Source organism: Vipera ursinii (assembly GCF_947247035.1).
Source record: "Vipera ursinii genome assembly, chromosome: 1".
NCBI classification, from domain to species: Eukaryota; Metazoa; Chordata; class Lepidosauria; order Squamata; family Viperidae; genus Vipera; species Vipera ursinii.
Genome location: NC_139512.1, coordinates 192,458,243 through 192,477,488, shown reverse-complemented (window position 1 = coordinate 192,477,488; position 19,246 = coordinate 192,458,243). Strand labels below are relative to the sequence as shown.

Below are 19,246 nucleotides of genomic sequence, written 5' to 3'. Positions count from 1 at the left end.
GCTAGAAAATGGCTGACTATTGGGACCGGGTATGCATGTTGATTTAAGGCTTTATTTAATGTGCATTTGTAGTCTGCGCAAATGCGAACCTCCCCGTTGGGCTTTAAGTGGGGTGACAATAGGAGTTTCCCACTCCCCCCATCAACAGGCTGTAATACACCCTGCTCCACTAACTTATCGATTTCAGAATTGATTTTGTGTTTTAAGATAAGACAAAAGGAACTCTGCGAGGCTTGACCCTAATCGGTACAATGTTAGGATCTAATTTAAAGGAAATTGGTGACCCAGTATAAGTTCCCAGTTTTGACTCGAAAACATCTGTGAATTCCTCACAAACAGCCATGAGGTCTGCTGTCTGTGTCCGGTTAATGCCTGTTATTTGAATGCCCAAAGCCTCAAACCAATCAAGTCCTATAAGACTTGTTCTTTGGCCCTCTACTACTATGACATCCAGGTGCCCCAAAAACCCTTTAAATTTCACCAATAAGGTGGCTTCACCCTTAACTTTAACCTGAGCAATCTGAAAATCTGTTAAAATAATATCTGAGGGTCTTAGTTTAGCCCACTGGTTGCTGCATCTGCACACAAAGTTAAATGTGTCATGTGAGATGATTGAGACCGCCAAGCCGGAGTCCAATTCCATTTTGCATGGAATTCCTTGTAGCTCTACCGAGAGCTTAAGTTTAGGCTTAAGGGGATGACGAGTCCCAGTGCGACAAACGCTTCTCCGGCTCCTGAAGAACCCCACACTAACTGGACCCAGGGCCCCAGTACCTTTCCTAGTCGGTTCCTTCGACTGGTGCTTGGGTGGTCTGTCTCTCTGGCAAGCTCTGCACACCACCACGATGTGGCTGGTCCTTCCGCAAGCTCTATACGTGGCCGAACGGAATCTGCAATTTTCACAGGAGTGGTTGCCTCTGCACCCCTTACATCTAGGTAAGAGAACTGCCTTGTAATTGTTCTCTCTTTGCTGGTTGCCACAGTTTTGCATGCTTGGCTGTCTCTGGAGCTTGTTTATTTCGGGTTCTTCATCTTCTGATGATTCTCTGCCGCATTTGGCGACCTCGTGGACAGAATCTTCTATCTTTGGAGATTTGGTGGGCTGCACAGTTTGTACTGCCCCTCCGGCTGCTTCGTCAGCCATGACCTCGTCTTGTGCTTCAGTGAATGTGAGATTTGGTCTGGCAAGCAATCTCTGCTGCAGGGTTCTGTCTCTCAGGCCACAGACGAGTTGGTCTCTCAGACGCTCCTCTAAATTCGAAAACTTGCAGAGGCATGTGGCCTGCCTTAGGCCCGTGATAAACTCTGATGCTGTCTCACCGGGAAGTCGAATTTAAAATGTCATGCCATTTCCAACATTTTTGGCTGGAAATGCCCGATCAGCTTCTTCTTAAGGTCAGCAAACAATACTGCTTCAATGGGCATTGGCACGAAGAGATTTTCTGCTAGATCGAAAGTTGCTAGCCCACACATGCACAGCAACATCGCAGCTTTTAGGCCTTCCTCTGCAATCTGGTTTGCTCGTAGATAGTTCTCCACTTGTGAGAGGTAAGATGGCCAATCTTCTGTATGTTTAATGTCGAACTGAGTTTGCCGACGTTCAGCATCTTTCCTCGATTCCTGCGTTGTTGGATCCTGCTTCTTAGGCTCAGGGAACGCGTCCTCTGAGCACGCGGCCGCTAGTGTAGCTTACTAGCCGGCTAGGGAGGGGGGGAAGATGCCTCTTCCCTCCAGCGAGTAATGCCATCCCCTCGTGACTTCAGCCCTTAGGCAGTGAAGCAGGATCCCATCCTCATCGCCACTATTATGTCGTGGGCTCTGATGAGCAAGAATGAGGACACGCAGCTGAGTACAGAGAAACTCATTATTTATTAAAGCTGAAACTGTACTGAGGATTTGGAGTCACCCTGCCACAATATATAGCCAGACCCTCTGGTAGCAACCAATCGGATTGAACCCATGTTTGCCACCCAAAGTTGACCAATTGCAGGACCGGAGACGTCCTGTCTGGGTTGCTGGAGAACTGTCTGCAAATTTGAAACCCATGTGAAAGAGAGACAGACTTTGATTCACACTTATGGCAAGCTATGCAAGCATTTTATATGAATAAACAAGTGATTTATCGTACTCTAGCTATATAGGAACAAAGAGCAAATTAACCTTCATCAGGTTCTCCAGCAATGCACGTGGTGCTATTCCAAAAGCCCAGTACATAACACTTCCCATGGTGTACTCCACCCAATGGCTTGGTCATTACATCTGCCAGATTGTCATTTGAAGAACAATGAAGTAAGCAAATTAGTTTACTTTTAATGGCTTCTCTGACACTACAATACTTAAAGTCCACATGCTTGCTTCTACTTTACATTCTGTCACCTGTTGCCATTTTAATGCAAGCAGCATTATCTTCAAATACTGCTACAGTTTCTTTAACTTCTATGCTTAAATCCTTTAACAGCTGTACATACCAGTTACCTCTGAACAAAGTTCAGACAGAGCAATAAATTCTGTCTCTGAAGAAGAAATAGCTACAGTTGTTTTTTTTTCTGGATTTCCATCCAATCAAAGTCCCTCCAAATAATACCACAAACCCAGAATTGGACTTTCTGGTTTGCACATCATTGGCATAATCACTGTCAACATAACATTTTAACTTTAATTCTTCAGAGACTTGTATTTGAAGATCCAAATTCACAGTTCCCTTCAAATACCTGAGAATTCTTTTCACACCCATCCAATGCAACTGCGTTGGTGTGGCAGTAAAGTGACTTAAGATGCTTACTGCACAAGTTATGTCTGATCTGGACCACTGTGACAAATATAACAGGCTTCCTATTGCTGACTGATATCTCCTGATCACAGGCTTCACTTTTGTTGTCGCCCAAAAGTTGTGAAAATCTATGCTCATATGTGTTGGAGCAGAATTAAAATCCTTCATATTGTATCTCTCTAACAGCTGTTAAATTTTTCCTTCTTTGACTGAGAACAAAGCCACCTTTCTCAGTGTTTTGTATCTCTACACCAAGATAGTTTTGTATTTCACCCAGACTTTTCAACTCAAACTTTTTCTCCAATTGATTAGCAAATTCTTTCATCTGTGTCAGATCCTTTGCAATGAAGCAAAGATCATCCACAAATGCTAATAACTGGCAATTCCCACCATGGAACCTTGTAGTATATGCAACCATCAGCTTTACAATTCTTGAACCAAAGACCCTTCAATGCCACATCTAAACAGATGTTCCAGTTTCTGGCTGACTGCTTCAGCCCATAAATGGCCTTGTTCAGTTTATACACAGTGCCAGCCTTTTTACTTTCATACCCTGGTGCTTGAACCATGTAAATTTCTTCCTCCAGCTCTGCATTGAGGAATGCTGTGGTTACATCAAAGTGCCAAATTTTATGCCTACATGCCATTGCCAATGTTAGTGCCAACCTTATAGTTTCATGTTTTACCTTTGGTGCAAATACTTCATCATAGTGCGTGTTTTTCTTCTGCAAAAACCCCTGTGCCACCAATCTTGCCTTATATTGGACTTCATTGTTGGATAACACTTCCTTTTTGTATATCCATTTACATCCTACAGCTTTGTAACCTTGTGGCAAAGTCATAGAGGTGAACACTTTATGTTCATCCATGGATTTCATTTCTTTGTCCGTGGCCTCTTTCCACTTCACTTGCTCCACTTTGGGTAGTGCCAATACTTCCTGATAGTTTCTTGGCTCATACCACACCTTACACACCTTTACTTTCCCAGCAGAATACCTGTCAGGTAGAATGCCCTTGTTCCATTTCTCTGACCTGCGTGGCATTGACTGCTCTTGACCCTTTCCTGCTTCACATTAGAGTCACCATCTTCTTCTGACTCCTTTTCTTGCTCTTTTTCAGCTTCTCCTCCCTGAACACTGACACCATCACTAAGTGAGTTACCATCACTATGTGTATCATCCCTAGAATTGGCATCAATTCTGCCCAAATTCTGCTCTGCAAAGCTAGCAGACGTGGAAATTATTTATTTATTTATTTATTTTATTTATTTAATTTATATACCGCCCTTCTCTCAAGAGACTCAGGGCGGTTAACAGGGCAATACGTAAAAAACAGATACAAAAGTTAAAATAATCAGCTTTATTATTATACTTCTGCTCCCATCACTAAAGCAATAGCTCTTTGAGCCAGGCTCATAGCCCATAAATCTGAGCTTTCTAGCCTTTGGTTGCCCTTTTCTCCTTGATTGCCTTTGGAATATGCACCCATGCATTGCTTCCAAACACCCTTAAATGTGCTAGAGATGGCTTTCTCCCATATAGCACAGCATATTGAGTATCATTTATAGAGGAACTCCACAGCCTATTGACTAAATAATTAGCAGTCAACATGGCTTCGCCCCAATATGACATGCTCAGACCAGAATCCTCCAGCAGTGAGTCTTTCATGGTCTGCAAGACTCCATTCCGTGTTTCAGCATGCCATTCTTAGTTTCTGTGTACGGATTTGTGCGTCTATGTCGTATTCCTAGCTGTCCCAACCACTGTTGAAAATTTGTTGACATGAATTCTGAACTCCCATCAATTTGCAGCTGCCATACCTGTTCCTATATCTTCTTTCTGCGAAGCTTACCCATTGCTTGAACTTCTGCAGCACTTCTGTTTTGTCTTAAGCAAATAACAGAAACCAAATCTGTTGAAATCATCTACAGTGACTAGCGCATGCCTGGCTCCTCCCAAGCTGGCTTGCATTGATCCTACTAAATCTGCATTTACCAGCTTTAGAACCCTTGTTGTTTGCCTTGTGCTCTTCTTGCTCTCTGGGAATACCTTAGATTTCGATGATTTACATACCGCACAGTCTAAGTATGTCTTACACCCTTTTAAGGTTAATCCCTCTGCAAACTCTGGCATCCTTTGCATCACTCTGAAGCTGGCATGGCCAAGCTTTTGTGCAAGAGATGAATGCATGAATCATGCTGTGCCACATTACCAAATGTTTGGCCACATTGAATCTTTTGTGCCTGCAACACATAAAGATTATTCGGTTTTATGCCCTGTGCACATACAATCCCATTTCTTTTTATGAGACATTTCCCATCCACAAATGTGCTCTCAAACCGTTGTTTGTCAAGACTGGGAACACTTAGTAAATTATGCTCCATTTCAGATACACATAATACATTATTAAACTTTTCCTCCAGTCATGGAATCAGCACACTGCCTTTCCCCATGATTTTTGCCTTCTGGCCATTTTCTAAGGCCACTGCATCTCCTCCCATTGAATCCAACCTGGAAAATAACTTAGATTTATTAACAGTTGTTTGACTAGCCCCACTCTGTATTAACCATTTGTTTCTGCTGTTACAATAGCTAACTTTTGTAACTGCAGCTTGTCCATTTGCTGTTCTTCCTTGTAAACAGTTTTTCTTTAAATGAGTTTCAGCCCCACAGCTGAAGCATTTCTTTTTCTCCTGTTCGTTCCTCTTGGGAATTCTCTGCTGAGATGTAATCCAATCTCTGCAGTCAGTCAGTCTACTGCTTTGCTCTCTCTTCTCCTTGGACCCCCACCTCAGGAATTTCTCCTTGTGGGGCATACTTTCCTGTTCTGGTTTATATTCAAAAACAGCTGAAACAATGGCCATGTTTCATCAAGACTATTTAGTACCAACAGCACCTTCTGAGATTCAGGAATTTGCATTCCCCACTGTTCTAATTCAACAAACAGTTTCTGCATGTGGAACAAATATTCTTCTATGGTCTCATGTGGCAGCAGATGGGCTCTATACAATTGCCTCAATAATTGCACTATATTGCATGCTGAAGCACTCACATGGACACTTCTCAATTTCAACCAAACTTCTTTTGCAGTTTTTAAGTCAGCTACATTTGTCCACAGGGTTGTGATGGGTTGGACATGACTTTGCAGCTAACAACAACAACAATAACATTTAAGAATTGTTGATGTTCCACACTTAAGATGATGTAAGCCAGTGCTGCATGATCTGCAGCTGCTAATTTCCCCCTGGGGTGGATTAATCACAATATCCCAGATCTTCTTAGCCATTCCATTTTTGCAGCCCAAATAAGATAATTATTTTGTCCCAATCAAGGCAGAGAGCTCTCCTTAAAACAGCCATCCTGCAAGCCTTCAGCTGAGCAGCCTTTTTCTTTCTTAATTCAGGCACTCCTTCAGCTTAATTACAGCTCCGTGTTGAGCATCAATCTTTTTCTTCAGTCTGAACTGTGTGCAAAGAATAGTTGGGATCTGGGCCCATAACCTGTTAGAGTTTTGCAGCTTTCCAGTGCAAAAATAAGCCCCCAAAATAAGCACACATTCAAAATGAGCAGGAGGCATAGTTTAGAAAAACGTTATCTATAAAATATATATAAACATGATACATTCAGCTCTGGGGAACATCAACAACTCTTAACTTCAAGATCAGAAGAAGAAAAAAACCAGAAAAGACTAAGACACACCCAGACCTAGGCTGGATCACATGCCTCACACAGCCAATACTGTGTCTTGATCAAAAACAGCTCTTATTGGCTGGTTTGTTGCTATGGCTGTTCCAGTTCATAAAATTTCTTACACAGTGACATTTTCCAAAGCACCTGACAAGAAGCAATGGATGGAAACTAATCAAGGAGAGAACCAACCTGTCAGGAGAAATTTCCTGACAGTGAGAACAATTAACCAGTGGAACTGTTTCCAGCACAGAAAAAAGTGACACATTAAGCACTCGTTTACCTGACAAAAACTTTTTTGCTTCCACTCTAATTTTGTTTTTGTTTTTGTCATCATACAGCACATAAAGTCCAACTACTATAGATTTAACTTCTTAGATTTTCACTTCCGCAGCTACTAATCTATCTTGATCATCTTTCAACAAAGGACATGGCTTCAATTGTGATTTAATATATAAAAGAACTATATTAGTCTTTTTAGAATTTGCTGATGTAAATTCTTCCCCTAAAGATTTGTTAATTCAAAATTTTATATTTCTCTTTTGTGTATCAGTCTCTTGCAAGCATATCACTTCCAAATTTCACAAATCATGAATTTTTTCCTTTTCTTTCTCTTAAGACTCTTTTAAGTCTTAAACAGAATTTTTTTTTCTCTGAGCTCCAAAAGGGCCATATTTCTCAACTCTCTTTCTAATTCTACACTTCTCATTTCAATTTTGGTTTCCAAAAAGTCCATTCTGTCATTAGTTTGGTTTATATATCCAATAATCTTGTCCAACTTGGAATCCAATTTCTTTTTTCTTTTTTTGCCTAAAATTTCAAATCTAGCATCCTAGATTCAATAACTTTTACAACAAATTATGAATTCTTCAAAAACTGTTTTAATATAAAATTTTCCATATGGGTATCTTTGGTCTCTCCTTGGGACTATTATAAAAGCAATAAGAAACAAGAAAACCTTTTTTTAAAAAATATTTTTAATAGAGACAAAGCTTTATTTGCCAATAAAAAATAAGACAAGAGCTCCCTCTCTTGACCAAAAGCTAAATTACAGCAGCTCAATAATGACAACCTATTGGAAATTAAAGTCCTAACCTGGTTTGGGTGAAATACATATAATATGGTTGTGTACCTTTAAGAAGAAAAATGGCCTAAGGGTGTGAGTAATTCTATTCAGCATAAATGAATTTCAGATGTTAGACTTTCTCTCTCTCTCTAGTGTTTTTTCTCTGACTGACTTTTTACTGTGTGTATTGATATTTGACTTTTAACTGGTAAGGATTTTTGACTTTGTTTACTCCTGAACTGTTATTCAACGGTGATTCTTCGTTACTGACCTTGGATTGAAAACTGGACTATATGTAATTGTGTTTTTGTGTGTGTGTTATATTGTCTGAGTAAAAATATTGTTATGATACAACTCAAGTTAGTTTGCCTTTTACTGTTTGCTTCTTAAAGGTCCCAGTACACTTTCCTTTGTGCATTGTAAGCCTTGTATAAGGCATTCTGCATATTCTAATTTTGTTTCCTAGTAACACAACCTATGTAAATTTCAAAAAGAAATGCAAAAAGCAGCAAATTACATTTACCTTCCTTAGCCACTCTGCATATTGAAAAATAAAAAAAAATAACTTTCACAGGGAATAAATAAAAGAAAGGAAGTTAAGCTCAGAATTTCAAATGTAGATTCTCCAACCATCCAAAAAAAATCAAATTTATCAATCCACACAACTTCAATCCCCAATTAAATAGTCCCTGAACATTCACATTTCTTTTTTAATTATTACCATTCTATCTCCCTTACTAAAGTCATAACAAAAATAGTTTCCAAACTACTGATTTATTGCAAGAAGAAAAATTAACTCTGTGCCAAAAGAAAGCCTGTCAGACAAAAGAGAAATGCTTAGAAATTAGAGTGTTGGCCCTAGAGTCCTTTATGGGGTTACGTCCCAGCTGAAGGACAAGATGATTACTTTTCTTCTCAGCTGTTCGCTCAACAAGGGAACACAAACACAGCTTCAGTGATCTTTCCAAAAACTCCAGCTGTGTAGGGATGTAAGGGGTGATTCCTGGAATTTGCCCTCAATCTCCAGGGAACTTTTCAGGATTTAGGTAGCTTGCCCTACCTGAAAATCAAATGGGGAATTAATTCCACTCATCTCCACAATTAAAGTTTTTTTTTAACCAGCATAAATCCTCACCACTTTTAGCTAAATTTCAGACCTTGTTAATCAAGTGCTCATGTCCACTGCTTTAACAGTTCTCTTGGAGAAAGATCAGTAAATGTTTGGTGTAAGTGAAATGATTACATTGAAACAAGCTGCTCTCCATTGTTCAGCCATTTTAATTTGTGAAATTTAGTCAGGGAACAAACAACAAAAAGTATGTTTTCCTCTATATCTCAATCCAAGGTTATAAAAAAATTCAGTAGGAATAAACTCCAAGTATTTTACAAATTCAAAAAATACCAGAATCCAGTGGTGAGAGTCTGACAGCTCTTCTTCACCGCTTGGCTTTCCATACAGAAGGGACAGAGATTATCCAGAACAGCATACTGTACATCAAGAAGGAAAAAGGAAAAAAGCATTTAAAGTCCAGCAAGGGGTTGAAATAAATCAGCCTTCAACTGCTAATCAATTCTTAAAGCAAAACCATAAAATCAAAAAGGGAAAGTTAATACTCAGGCATGCTTAGAAAATGAAACTACTCGACAGGAAATTGTATACACCAAGTGACTTTTTGATCATTTCCAGAGAGAATTGGAATCTTCAAGACCCCCTTCCTTACTGGGTCCACGATCCTCCAAATGTTAGTCTTGGATCACTCCTAAGTGCCCCTATTTGAGACCAGGAAAAAACACTGCCAAAGAACCGGCTATAGCAGTGAAATTAGCAGATAGTCAGTAAAGAGAAAAAAGAAACTCTTACCATGCAGCAGCCATCTTGAGAGGAGGTGAATGGCTGAACAATGTCTGAAACCGAAGAAAAGAAGGTGTGGAAATAAGCAGCTTCTAGATGGGTTTCTCTTTAAAAAGCTTGAACAAACTATGATTGTCCAAAAAATGTTAGCATCTGAAGCTTTGTTTTTGGATAAAGATATACAAAAGGACTTTCACCCAGTTCCAGATCAAAGTGATAATCTCAAACCTGGAGAAAAGGCAAAGTGGTTTTCATCTGTTGTTCCGAAATTTAAGTCTGTATATTTCTTTAATATCATGGCTTTGACTGGAAGGGAGAGAGATAAATTCCTTTCCTCTAGGAAGATGGAGGGAGACTGAATGGATTTATTACAGTTAACTGGCAACTACTTCTGCTTACACTTTGATTGGAAGTGTACTCTGGAGACGGAGTCTGCTATATTTATTCAAACAACAATTGACAAGAGATGGTATTAAAAAACATACATGGATATTTGACCCAGAACAATCTATTTATAATTCTGGGATGATTTGGGATAGATTAGATGCTGTAGTAAATTTTCTACAAGTGGATTACAATAACAGCTTGTTAACAGAGAGTTTCGAAACTGTTTCACTATCATTGTTCTTACTAATAACTGCTTTGTCATTCATATAACATATAGAAGACAGGCCAATAAGTTGCAAATAGATTTAGTAGCTTAAAAATTTTGGGAGGGCCTATTTTGCAAGAGGTGGGAACTAATGTTGAAATAATATATTAATCAATATCCAACTAGAGGGGTATGTGTATAATGTGATTTTTCTTTGATGCACTTTTTTAAAGCTTTGATTGGTTTTTCGTCTTCTTGGATTTTTTGTTTTGTTTTGTATTTTGTATTTTAACTTTGTTTGGAATAAAATAAAAATATAAATTTAAAAAAAGAAACAAGCTGCTTTTCACATCTTTTATTTTTGATAATCTAACTATTGTGGAAATATCTTCAAAAGAAATAATATTCATTATAATGGTGATACTTTGCTGTTACAAATAGATTTTAAATTTGACCTCTTGTCTTTACCTTTTCATTTCAGGGATTATTTTTTCACATGGTGAGAACTGGAAAGTGATGCGACGGTTCACATTATCCACATTACGGAACTATGGAATGGGTAGGAGGACCATTGAAGACAAAATCATTGAAGAGTGTAGTGTCTTGACAAAGACAATTAAGACTTATGCAGGTGGGTTTTTGTTAAGTATTCGGTTCTGCAGGCATTGAAAGAACCGGAGGGTTATTGAAGGTCAGAACATAACAGAACCAAACTACCAACTGCTGTGTAGCTTTTATATGGTTGGCCATTAGGCGGCAACCAATAGATTTAAAGTAGCGGTTTTCCCACCCAAACCTACTAACAGGCTGGAGACAACAAGTCTAGCTCAGCCAGCAACTGTTATATAACACACACAGAAATTGGGTCAGACATTTAACAACAGCTATACATAAAACAGTGAGTTAACAAGTAATGCCAATACATTACAAACCTTCCCCATAGATAGTACAACTCTCATTTGCTTCCAAAATCTTGCAATTACTTGGGTGAACACCTTGGGGTTATAGGAATTTCCAGGTCTACCTGCTTGCCTGCCAGGCTGGGTAGACTGGGGCTGTGAGGCTCAGTGCCTTCGCTGTTACTCGAGTTCCTTTGGCTGGCCAGTCCCAGTCGGCCCCAACCAAAGTTCTATCATGCGGGACTGTCCCTTAGTTCAGTTTGTCCTTCCTGGTCAGGGGAAACAGTTTCCATGTTCAGAAGGTTCTCTTCTACAGCTGACTCCCCATCATTGTTAACAACAGTTCTTTCAGAGCATGCAAATTGCTCTGTTGGCCCACTGTCTAGCGAGCTCTGACTCTGTTTCTTGTGAACCCCCCCAGCCAGCAGCTGATCTGCTAACCGCCGACACAGCTGATCAATATGCCAGCGAATGACGTGCCCGTCCTCCAAGACCACCTCATAGGAGAGGGGTCCTGACACCTTGACAATCTTTGCAGCCACCCACAAAGACCCTGATTCGTAATTTCAGGCCCACACCCGGTCCCCCAGTAGTAAGTTTCATGGTGCCTTGGGACACGAAGTGTCCGCAGCAACTCTGTCAGGGTGCAGTCTGTCCAGTTTAGTGTTCAACCTTCTGCCCCAACGCATCTTGGCTGGGCTTTTGCCGGTGGCTGTGCAGGGAGTCATGTGCTGACAAAGTAAGAAATCAGCCAGCTTGACAATTTGCTTCAGGGATTCCTTAGTCATGCGAACCATGCATTTGGCCTGACCGTTCAATAATGGGTGAAAGGGAGCCAACATGGTGTGCCTTATGAGGTTGGAATTCGGATGCGGTAAACGGCCCCATTGTCAGAGGCTAAGACATCTGGAAGCCCATGTGTTGCAAATAGTTCCTGCAACATCTGGATGGTCCTAGCAGTAGTCATATTGGAAATTGGAACCACCACCAACCATTTAGACTGGCTATCAACCACTATTAAAAACAGCTGTCCCTGAAAGGACCTGGCAAAATCTACGTGGATTCTTGACCACGGTGTGTGTGTTTCCTCCCACTGGTGGACAGGGGCTTGCAGCATCTCTGATCTGGACTGTTGACACATGTAGCACCTGTGTACTTGGGCCTCAATAGCTTTATCAAGCCCTGGCCACCAGAGTTAGCTCCTCGCCAGCGCCTTTATCCTGACTATTCCCGGATGGCCTTTGTGCAGAGACTGAAGGACCCTGGGCCTGAGTGATCTGGGAATGATAACCTTACTGCCTCAAAGGACACACCCCTTATGACCTGACAGCTCATTCCTATGCATAAAAAAATCCCTGGAACTCCAGTCCCCAGCTATTTTTCAGCCATCCTGTGTGAATCCAAGTCAATGCCCGACTAAGGATTTTGTCAGCTGCTGTCTCCACAGCTATGTCTCCAACATGGAGAGGGAACTCAGGCAAATCTTGTATTGCTAAAATGCATACAGCCAGATCCGGATCTGTCTCCACTTGCAGCAAAGGCAATCAGCTAAGGCCATCTGCATGGCCCATTTCTTTTCCTGGTTTGTGAACCAGCCTGTAGCTGTAGGCTGAAAGGAATATAGACCACCTCAGCATTCTGAGAGACAGAATCTGAGGTATCTGCCTGTCTGTAGTGAATAATCCTAGCAAGGGCTTGTGGTCAGTGAAGACCGTGAATTGGCGGCCATACAAATAGTCATGGAACTTTTTAACCCTGGCCACAATGGCCAAGGTCTCCTTGTCAATCTGCGCGTAATTACGCTCAGCTGCAGACAGAGTCCTCGAATCATAGGCGATGGGTGCCTGTGTTCCATCAGCCGACAAGTGGCTCAACACAGCCCCAACCCCATATGGCGATGCATCACACACAATGCAAACTGGCAGATTTTCATTAAAGTGTGTAAGCACAGAGTTTGAGGACAATAATGATTTTACTGCCTGAAAACTCTTTTCTTGGACCCTTTTCCACTTCCACTGAGTATTTTTGTCTAAGAGCCAGTTTAACGGCTCTGCCACTGGGGCCTTATTGGGGAGGAAAGCGTGATAAAAATTAAGAAGGCCCAAGAAGGCTTGAAGCTCTCCCTTGGACTTAGGGCTCGGTGCCTACTGAATCGCTTTCAGTTTTGGTTCCGCAGGATGGATGCTATTAGCATCGATGAAGAATCCCAGAAATTCAGCTGAATTTACCCCAATCTTGCATTTTTCTTTTGTTACTTTAAGTCCCGCCACGTGGAACCACTGAAGGACAGCCCTAAGCTGTTCAACTAGGACCTTAGTAGACTCCCTGACAATTAGTACATCATCTAAGTAGGGGCAGACCCCCAGAATACCCTTGAGCATATGCTCCATCACTCCCTGAAAAATTGCTGGGGTACACTCACCCCAAATTGTAGGTACTTAAACTTGAAGGCCCCCCTATGTTTAACAATGGTTTGAGTGGCTGCAGTGGCCTCTTCCACCGGCAGCTGCTGATAGTCCTGTGCTAAATCTAATTTAGCAAACATGCTACCACCCTGCAACAATGCCAAAATGTGACTAACAACCGCCACTAGGTACGCATTCTGTTGAAGTACCTGGTTAATGGTGCACTTGTAGTCAGCACATATTCTTACTTCCCCATTGGCCTTTAGTGGCATTACAATGGGGGTTTCCCACACCCCACTGTCTATGGGCTGCAATACCCCTGACTGACCAGCTTGTCCAGCTCTGCATTTTTTTTTTATTGAAAAGTTTTAAAGTACAGTTTTCCATTAAAAAAAACCCCCCTTCCCCCTCCCTATACCCCCCCTACCTCCCCCCAACCTCCCTCCCTCCCCTCCTCCCTCCACCCCCCCTCCCCCCCCGACTTCCCAGAGCTAAATACAAGGTATATGTATATAAAAAAACAATCATAAACAACCATATACTAAAAACTATAGATTCTAAAATCCATCACTCCCTAGCTTATATAGGATAAAACACACCTTAACCATAATAGATATATATAAAAAAACTAGAATAAAAAAGAAGGAGAAACGAAAGAAGACTCATTCGAATGCTACATAAAACTTCTTGACCCTATACTTGTTCTGGATAAACTCAATCCATTTTCTCCATTCCATAATATAACGTTCTTGCGAATGATCTTTCAAATAGGCTGAAATCTTCGCCATCTCTGCCAGGTCGGAAACCTTTAAAGTCCATTCTTCTATAGTCGGCAGTTCCTCTTTCTTCCAATATTGACCTATCAAAAGTCTTGCTGCCGTAACTAAGTTCAACATCAGCTTAGAGTCCACAACTATAGCGTCAACAATTATTCCCAACAAAAAAAATTGCGGACAAAACTTTATCCTCCGTTTAAAAATCTTCTGCATATTCCACCAGACTTTTATCCAAAAAACCTTAACCTTCTTACATGTCCACCATATATGAAAATATGTTGCATCTTCATCGCCACACCTCCAACATTTAGGCTGGTATTTCAGATACATACTTGCAAGCTTTTTGGGATCTAAATGCCATCTATAAAACATTTTGTAAAAGTTCTCTCTTAAATTTTGAGCTTGAGTAAATTTTACATTCCTCACCCAATCTTCTCCCACGTGTCCATTGTAATAACTTCCTGAATATTTTGGGCCCATTTTATCATGCAATCCTTAACAAGCTCCGTTTCTGAATCAATCTCTATCAATGCAAGATATATCCGTTTAATATGTGCTGGTCCCTGATTTCTAATTTGCTTTATCAAATTTTCATCAGTCATTGTAAATCCATTTTTCTGGTCTTCTTTCCACCTGGCCCGTAACTGAATATATTGAAACCAAGTTTGGACAACCTTCTCTTCTCGCAACAGGCTATATGATTTCAAGCACCAAATATTCCTTTCCAAACTTAAAATCTCCTTGTACGTAGTCACATCATGTTTAAAGCCAGCATGTATATTTTCTATTGCGTGTTTTGGAATTGCCCACAATGGTATCTTGCTGCTTAACTTATGTCTATACTTCTTCCAAACTCTCAGCAATGCCTGTCTCAAAATATGCATCCTGAACACAGTATCTACCTTCTTATCATACAACAAATATGCATGCCAGCCAAACAACAGATCATGGCCCTCAAGATTTAATAACCTCAATTGCGTCAAATTAATCCAATCGCTTATTCCTACTAATGCAGCAGCTTCATAATATAATTTCAAATTAGGCAGCTTAAGGCCACCTCTCTCACGAGTATCCTGCATAATCTTAAGTTTAACTCGTGGCTTTTTCCCTGCCCAGACAAATTTATTGATACCACGCTGCCATTCCTCCAAATTAGAATCTTTCTTAAGAATCGGTATCATTTGAAATAAAAATAAAAATTTGGGCAGGACATTCATTTTCACTGCTGCAATCCGTCCCAGCAAAGACAATTGCAATTTTTGCCAACTCTCCGATTCTTTTTGAATTTTCCCCCATAATTTTTCATAGTTATTTTTATATAGCTTTGTATTAGAGGGCGACAAAATCACCCCCAGATATTTAACCCTTTTAACAATCTCAAATCCAGTTAATCCTTCTAAGAGAGCCTTCTGTGAAACATGCTACCACCCTGCAACAATGCCAAAATGTGACTAACAACCGCCACTAGGTACGCATTCTGTTGAAGTACCTGGTTAATGGTGCACTTGTAGTCAGCACATATTCTTACTTCCCCATTGGCCTTTAGTGGCATTACAATGGGGGTTTCCCACACCCCACTGTCTATGGGCTGCAATACCCCTGACTGACCAGCTTGTCCAGCTCTGCATTGATTTTGTGCTTTAACACAACAGGCACTCGACGGGGCTTAACCCGGATTGGTGTTACCAAAGGGTCAAGTTTAAAAGCTATCAGAGGGCCCTTGTACTCATCCAAATGTGGACTGAAAACATCCGCAAACTCTTTGCAGACTGAAGACAAGTCTGCCATCTGTGTCCACTGAATGCCAGTTATTTGGATGCCCAATACATCAAACCAATCGAGCCCTATGAGGCTTGTGCACTGGCCTTCTATCATGATAACATCGAGTGGGCCGGAAAACCCCTTGAACTTCACCGCAAATATGGCTTCAGCCTTAACTGCCACTCAGGAGTTTTGAAAGTCAGTTAACAAAATGTTAGATGGTCGTAGTTTGACCTATCTGTGGCGGCGGTTGCAGATGTGCCTGAAGGTTCCAATGGAGATGATGGACACAGCAGAGCCTGTGTCCAGTTTCATTTTGCATGGAACTCGAAGCTTCTGCTTAAGAGGTCAGGTGGCACCAGTGCGGAAAACGCTCCTCCGGCTGGAGCAGAACCCTACTTAGTGTTGTGAATGATTCATCTGGTTGACCGTCCCACTGGTAACCTCAACAGATGGTAGCAATGTGGCCTGGTTTACCTCATGCCCGGCATGTGGCTGTTCGGAAATGGCATTCCGCATGTTGATGGCAGCCTCCACAGCCCATGCATCTAGGGAACGGAACTGCCTTGTCAGAAGGCCTTGGTCCCTTCTCCTGATGCCTCTGTAACTTGTCAACTTCGTAATCAGAGTAGGTGTCTTCCATCCGCTCAGCGTCCTTGTGGTGTACGGATTCAGTGTTCGGCGTGCCTTTGGAGGGCCGCAGTGCCTTAACGGCCCCTCTGGTGGCTTCATCCACCATAATCTCTTTCAACACCTCCTGTAGCAAAAGAGTCTCCTTAGTGATAAGTTTTTGTTGGAGCTCTCTGTTCCTGAATCCAAAGACTAAACGGTCTCAGTCTTTCTTCTAAATTGGCACAATGTTGGGATGCCTTCCAAACAGCTGCAATGAACTCCATTCCCAACTCACCGGTTTGTTGTTCACGTTCCTCAAAGGCATGCCTCCATGCTATCATGGATAACTTCAGCTCGAAATGGTCTGGGAGCTTCTTCTTCAAGTCCATGTAACTTACAGATTATAATGGTGTGGGAGCAACCAAGTTCTTGGTGATATCGAAAGTGGCTGGGCCGCACATGCAGAGGAGGGTCGCGGCCTTCAGCCCATTTTTGCCAACTTTTTTGGCATGGAGGTACTTCTCTACATGGGAAATGTAAGACGCCCATCACTCCGGGTGAGTAACGTCAAACTCTTTGACCTTTTCGACTTACGCCATTATTATTTTCCTGTTTCTCACATTGCCTTGTGCTGCTGGCTTCTGCAGAGGCCCTGGGATGGATCCTCAGGGTGTGGTGGTCTCCAGCATGGCTTACTAGGCAGACTGAGGCAGGGGGAATGTCGTTCCTGCCAGGCTGTGTGCTGGCCTCACCTCCTAGTAACTTCGGGCTCTTACGATAAAGCAGCACAACCCACCTTCGTCACCTGTGTTAAATACTTGGTTCTGCAGGAATTGAGCGAGACAGAGGGTTCAAACAGCAACAGGCTTTATTGAAGGTCAGAACATAACAGAACCAAACTACCAACTGCTGTGTAGCTTTTATATGGTTGGCCACTAGGCGGCGACCAATAGATTTAAAGTAGCGGTTTTCCCACCCAAACCTACTGTATTAACAGGCTGGAGACAACAAGTCTAGCTCAGCCAGCAACCGTTATATAACACAGAGAGAAATTGAGTCAGACATTTAACAACAGTTATACTTGAAACAGTGAGTTAACAAGTAATGCCAATACATTACAGTTTTCATTTCCTCCTAATGCTTTACCAAATACCTTTCAGGACATACATAGAGTGTGAAATAATAATACCTTGAGAGACAGGGCAACTAGATGCAGCCATCAGATAAAAGGCAGCTTAGAGCACAGTAGAAATGTGGGTAGGGCAAGAGGCTCAAAAAAAGGTCTTTCTTAGTTTCTTGGGCTGCAAAACTGATGGATGGAGAGAAGCACTTTCAGACTCACAAAATTATGTTAATGTAACTTACAATAAAATAGAATTAACTCATTTGGTCATGTTTCCTCTCTGGTCTACCTAGTAAGCTGACGGGATATCGAAATCCTTTCTGGTAATATCCATAGTAGAAATAGTTTCTTATTCCAAATTCTTGAATAGCTAGTTTTGTACAATAACAATATCTTATAAATGAAAGTTCTAGGCTTAATAATTTGTATAATTAAGAGAGAAGTACTAGCGTAAAATGCTACATATAAAGATAGAAGCATGTTGTGAACTGGAGTTGTTGCTCCTTCCTGCTTTGGATCAATGATAATAATGTTTCAGTTTCTCAAAGAACATAAACATCTAGGTATATACTTCATACCCTACCAAATTCTCTAACCAAAGTACTGTTTTTTTAATTCTAAATATTGAATTCCCCTGTATGATAACTGCAGCTCAGTTATAAGGATCAAATTGGAATTGGTGCACTTATTTATTTACTTACTTACTTACTTGCCAAATAGATATATTTGACTGCTCAATGCACGCACAGTGACTCTTGGTGATGTACAACATCCCTCACCATTCATCATCATACCTAACTGGTAGCTAATATAGAGGGGGAACGCATTCCATATTTCCCAAAATATTGATCCTTGAAGCCCCCTCACCCAGGATTATAAGATGTGTTGCAATAATTGGCATGACCATGGGATAGCAGCAAAGAGATAACCATTGGTATATATGTTTGTTTAAACTTTTGCAACCCAGAATAGAACTATATTTACATTCAACGATCTGAGAATTTTCAGATGGAATAAAATATTATCTCTGGGTACTGAATGTTTAAATGGTAAATTTGTTGTTCAAACAGGGATTATCTGAAACAAAAGTGTAATTATTACCAGAACATTCATTTTTGTCACAAAAATTCCCTCAAACAGTTCAGTTTTCAATTTTTCCATTTTCCCATTTTAAAATGACACTTTGAATTTCACCCCTTAAAATAATTATTTTAAAATAACATGCAACTTATATTTGTCTTACTAATACCTCAATATTACTAAAAACCAGTTTTTCCCCTCATTTGATTTTATCTTCTGATTTTCTTTGGTTTTTTTGTCAGCATCTTAGTATTCTGGCTATTAATCTTGAGACCTACTAATAAACCAAAGTTTTTTAATTCTCCCATTCTCAAATCTCTCTCGTGAGATTTCTAGAATTAATACCAACTCATCCACATTCTTTTTAAATCTTCACTCCAATAATTTTCTGTTCTTGTCTTATGTCTCTGTTCAAATGCTCTTTTATCTTCATTTGGGCTATACATTCTCAATATCAAAGTCTTACCTACCTGCAGATTAATTTCCACCCCAACATTAGCCACCCAGCAATGACATGAATGAACACATGGCTGAGTTAAAAGTCATAAAGACCCTGAACACTTTGAATTTGAGGAATTCAGGTTCAAACTGCTACCAAAGACTGCTCCCTAGGCATCTTCACAA

General features: G+C 40.8%; 1 protein-coding gene and 1 long non-coding RNA gene across 2 annotated transcripts in view; one reads left to right on the top strand and one right to left on the bottom strand.

Annotated features, from left to right (window-relative positions):
- Positions 1 to 19,246, bottom strand: part of LOC310632646 — a 1,302,393-nt gene that overhangs the window by 990,085 nt on the left and 293,062 nt on the right. The window lies entirely within an intron of this gene.
- The window catches only part of LOC310632641 (cytochrome P450 2K1-like), a gene marked incomplete at both ends in the record, with an annotated part of 45,136 nt that overhangs the window by 10,365 nt on the left and 15,525 nt on the right, over positions 1 to 19,246 (top strand). Inside the window, one exon of the mRNA XM_083349955.1 lies at positions 10,448 to 10,597. Within this exon, the coding sequence (XP_083206081.1) occupies positions 10,448 to 10,597 (150 nt within the window). The remainder of the gene's footprint in view (positions 1 to 10,447; positions 10,598 to 19,246) is intronic.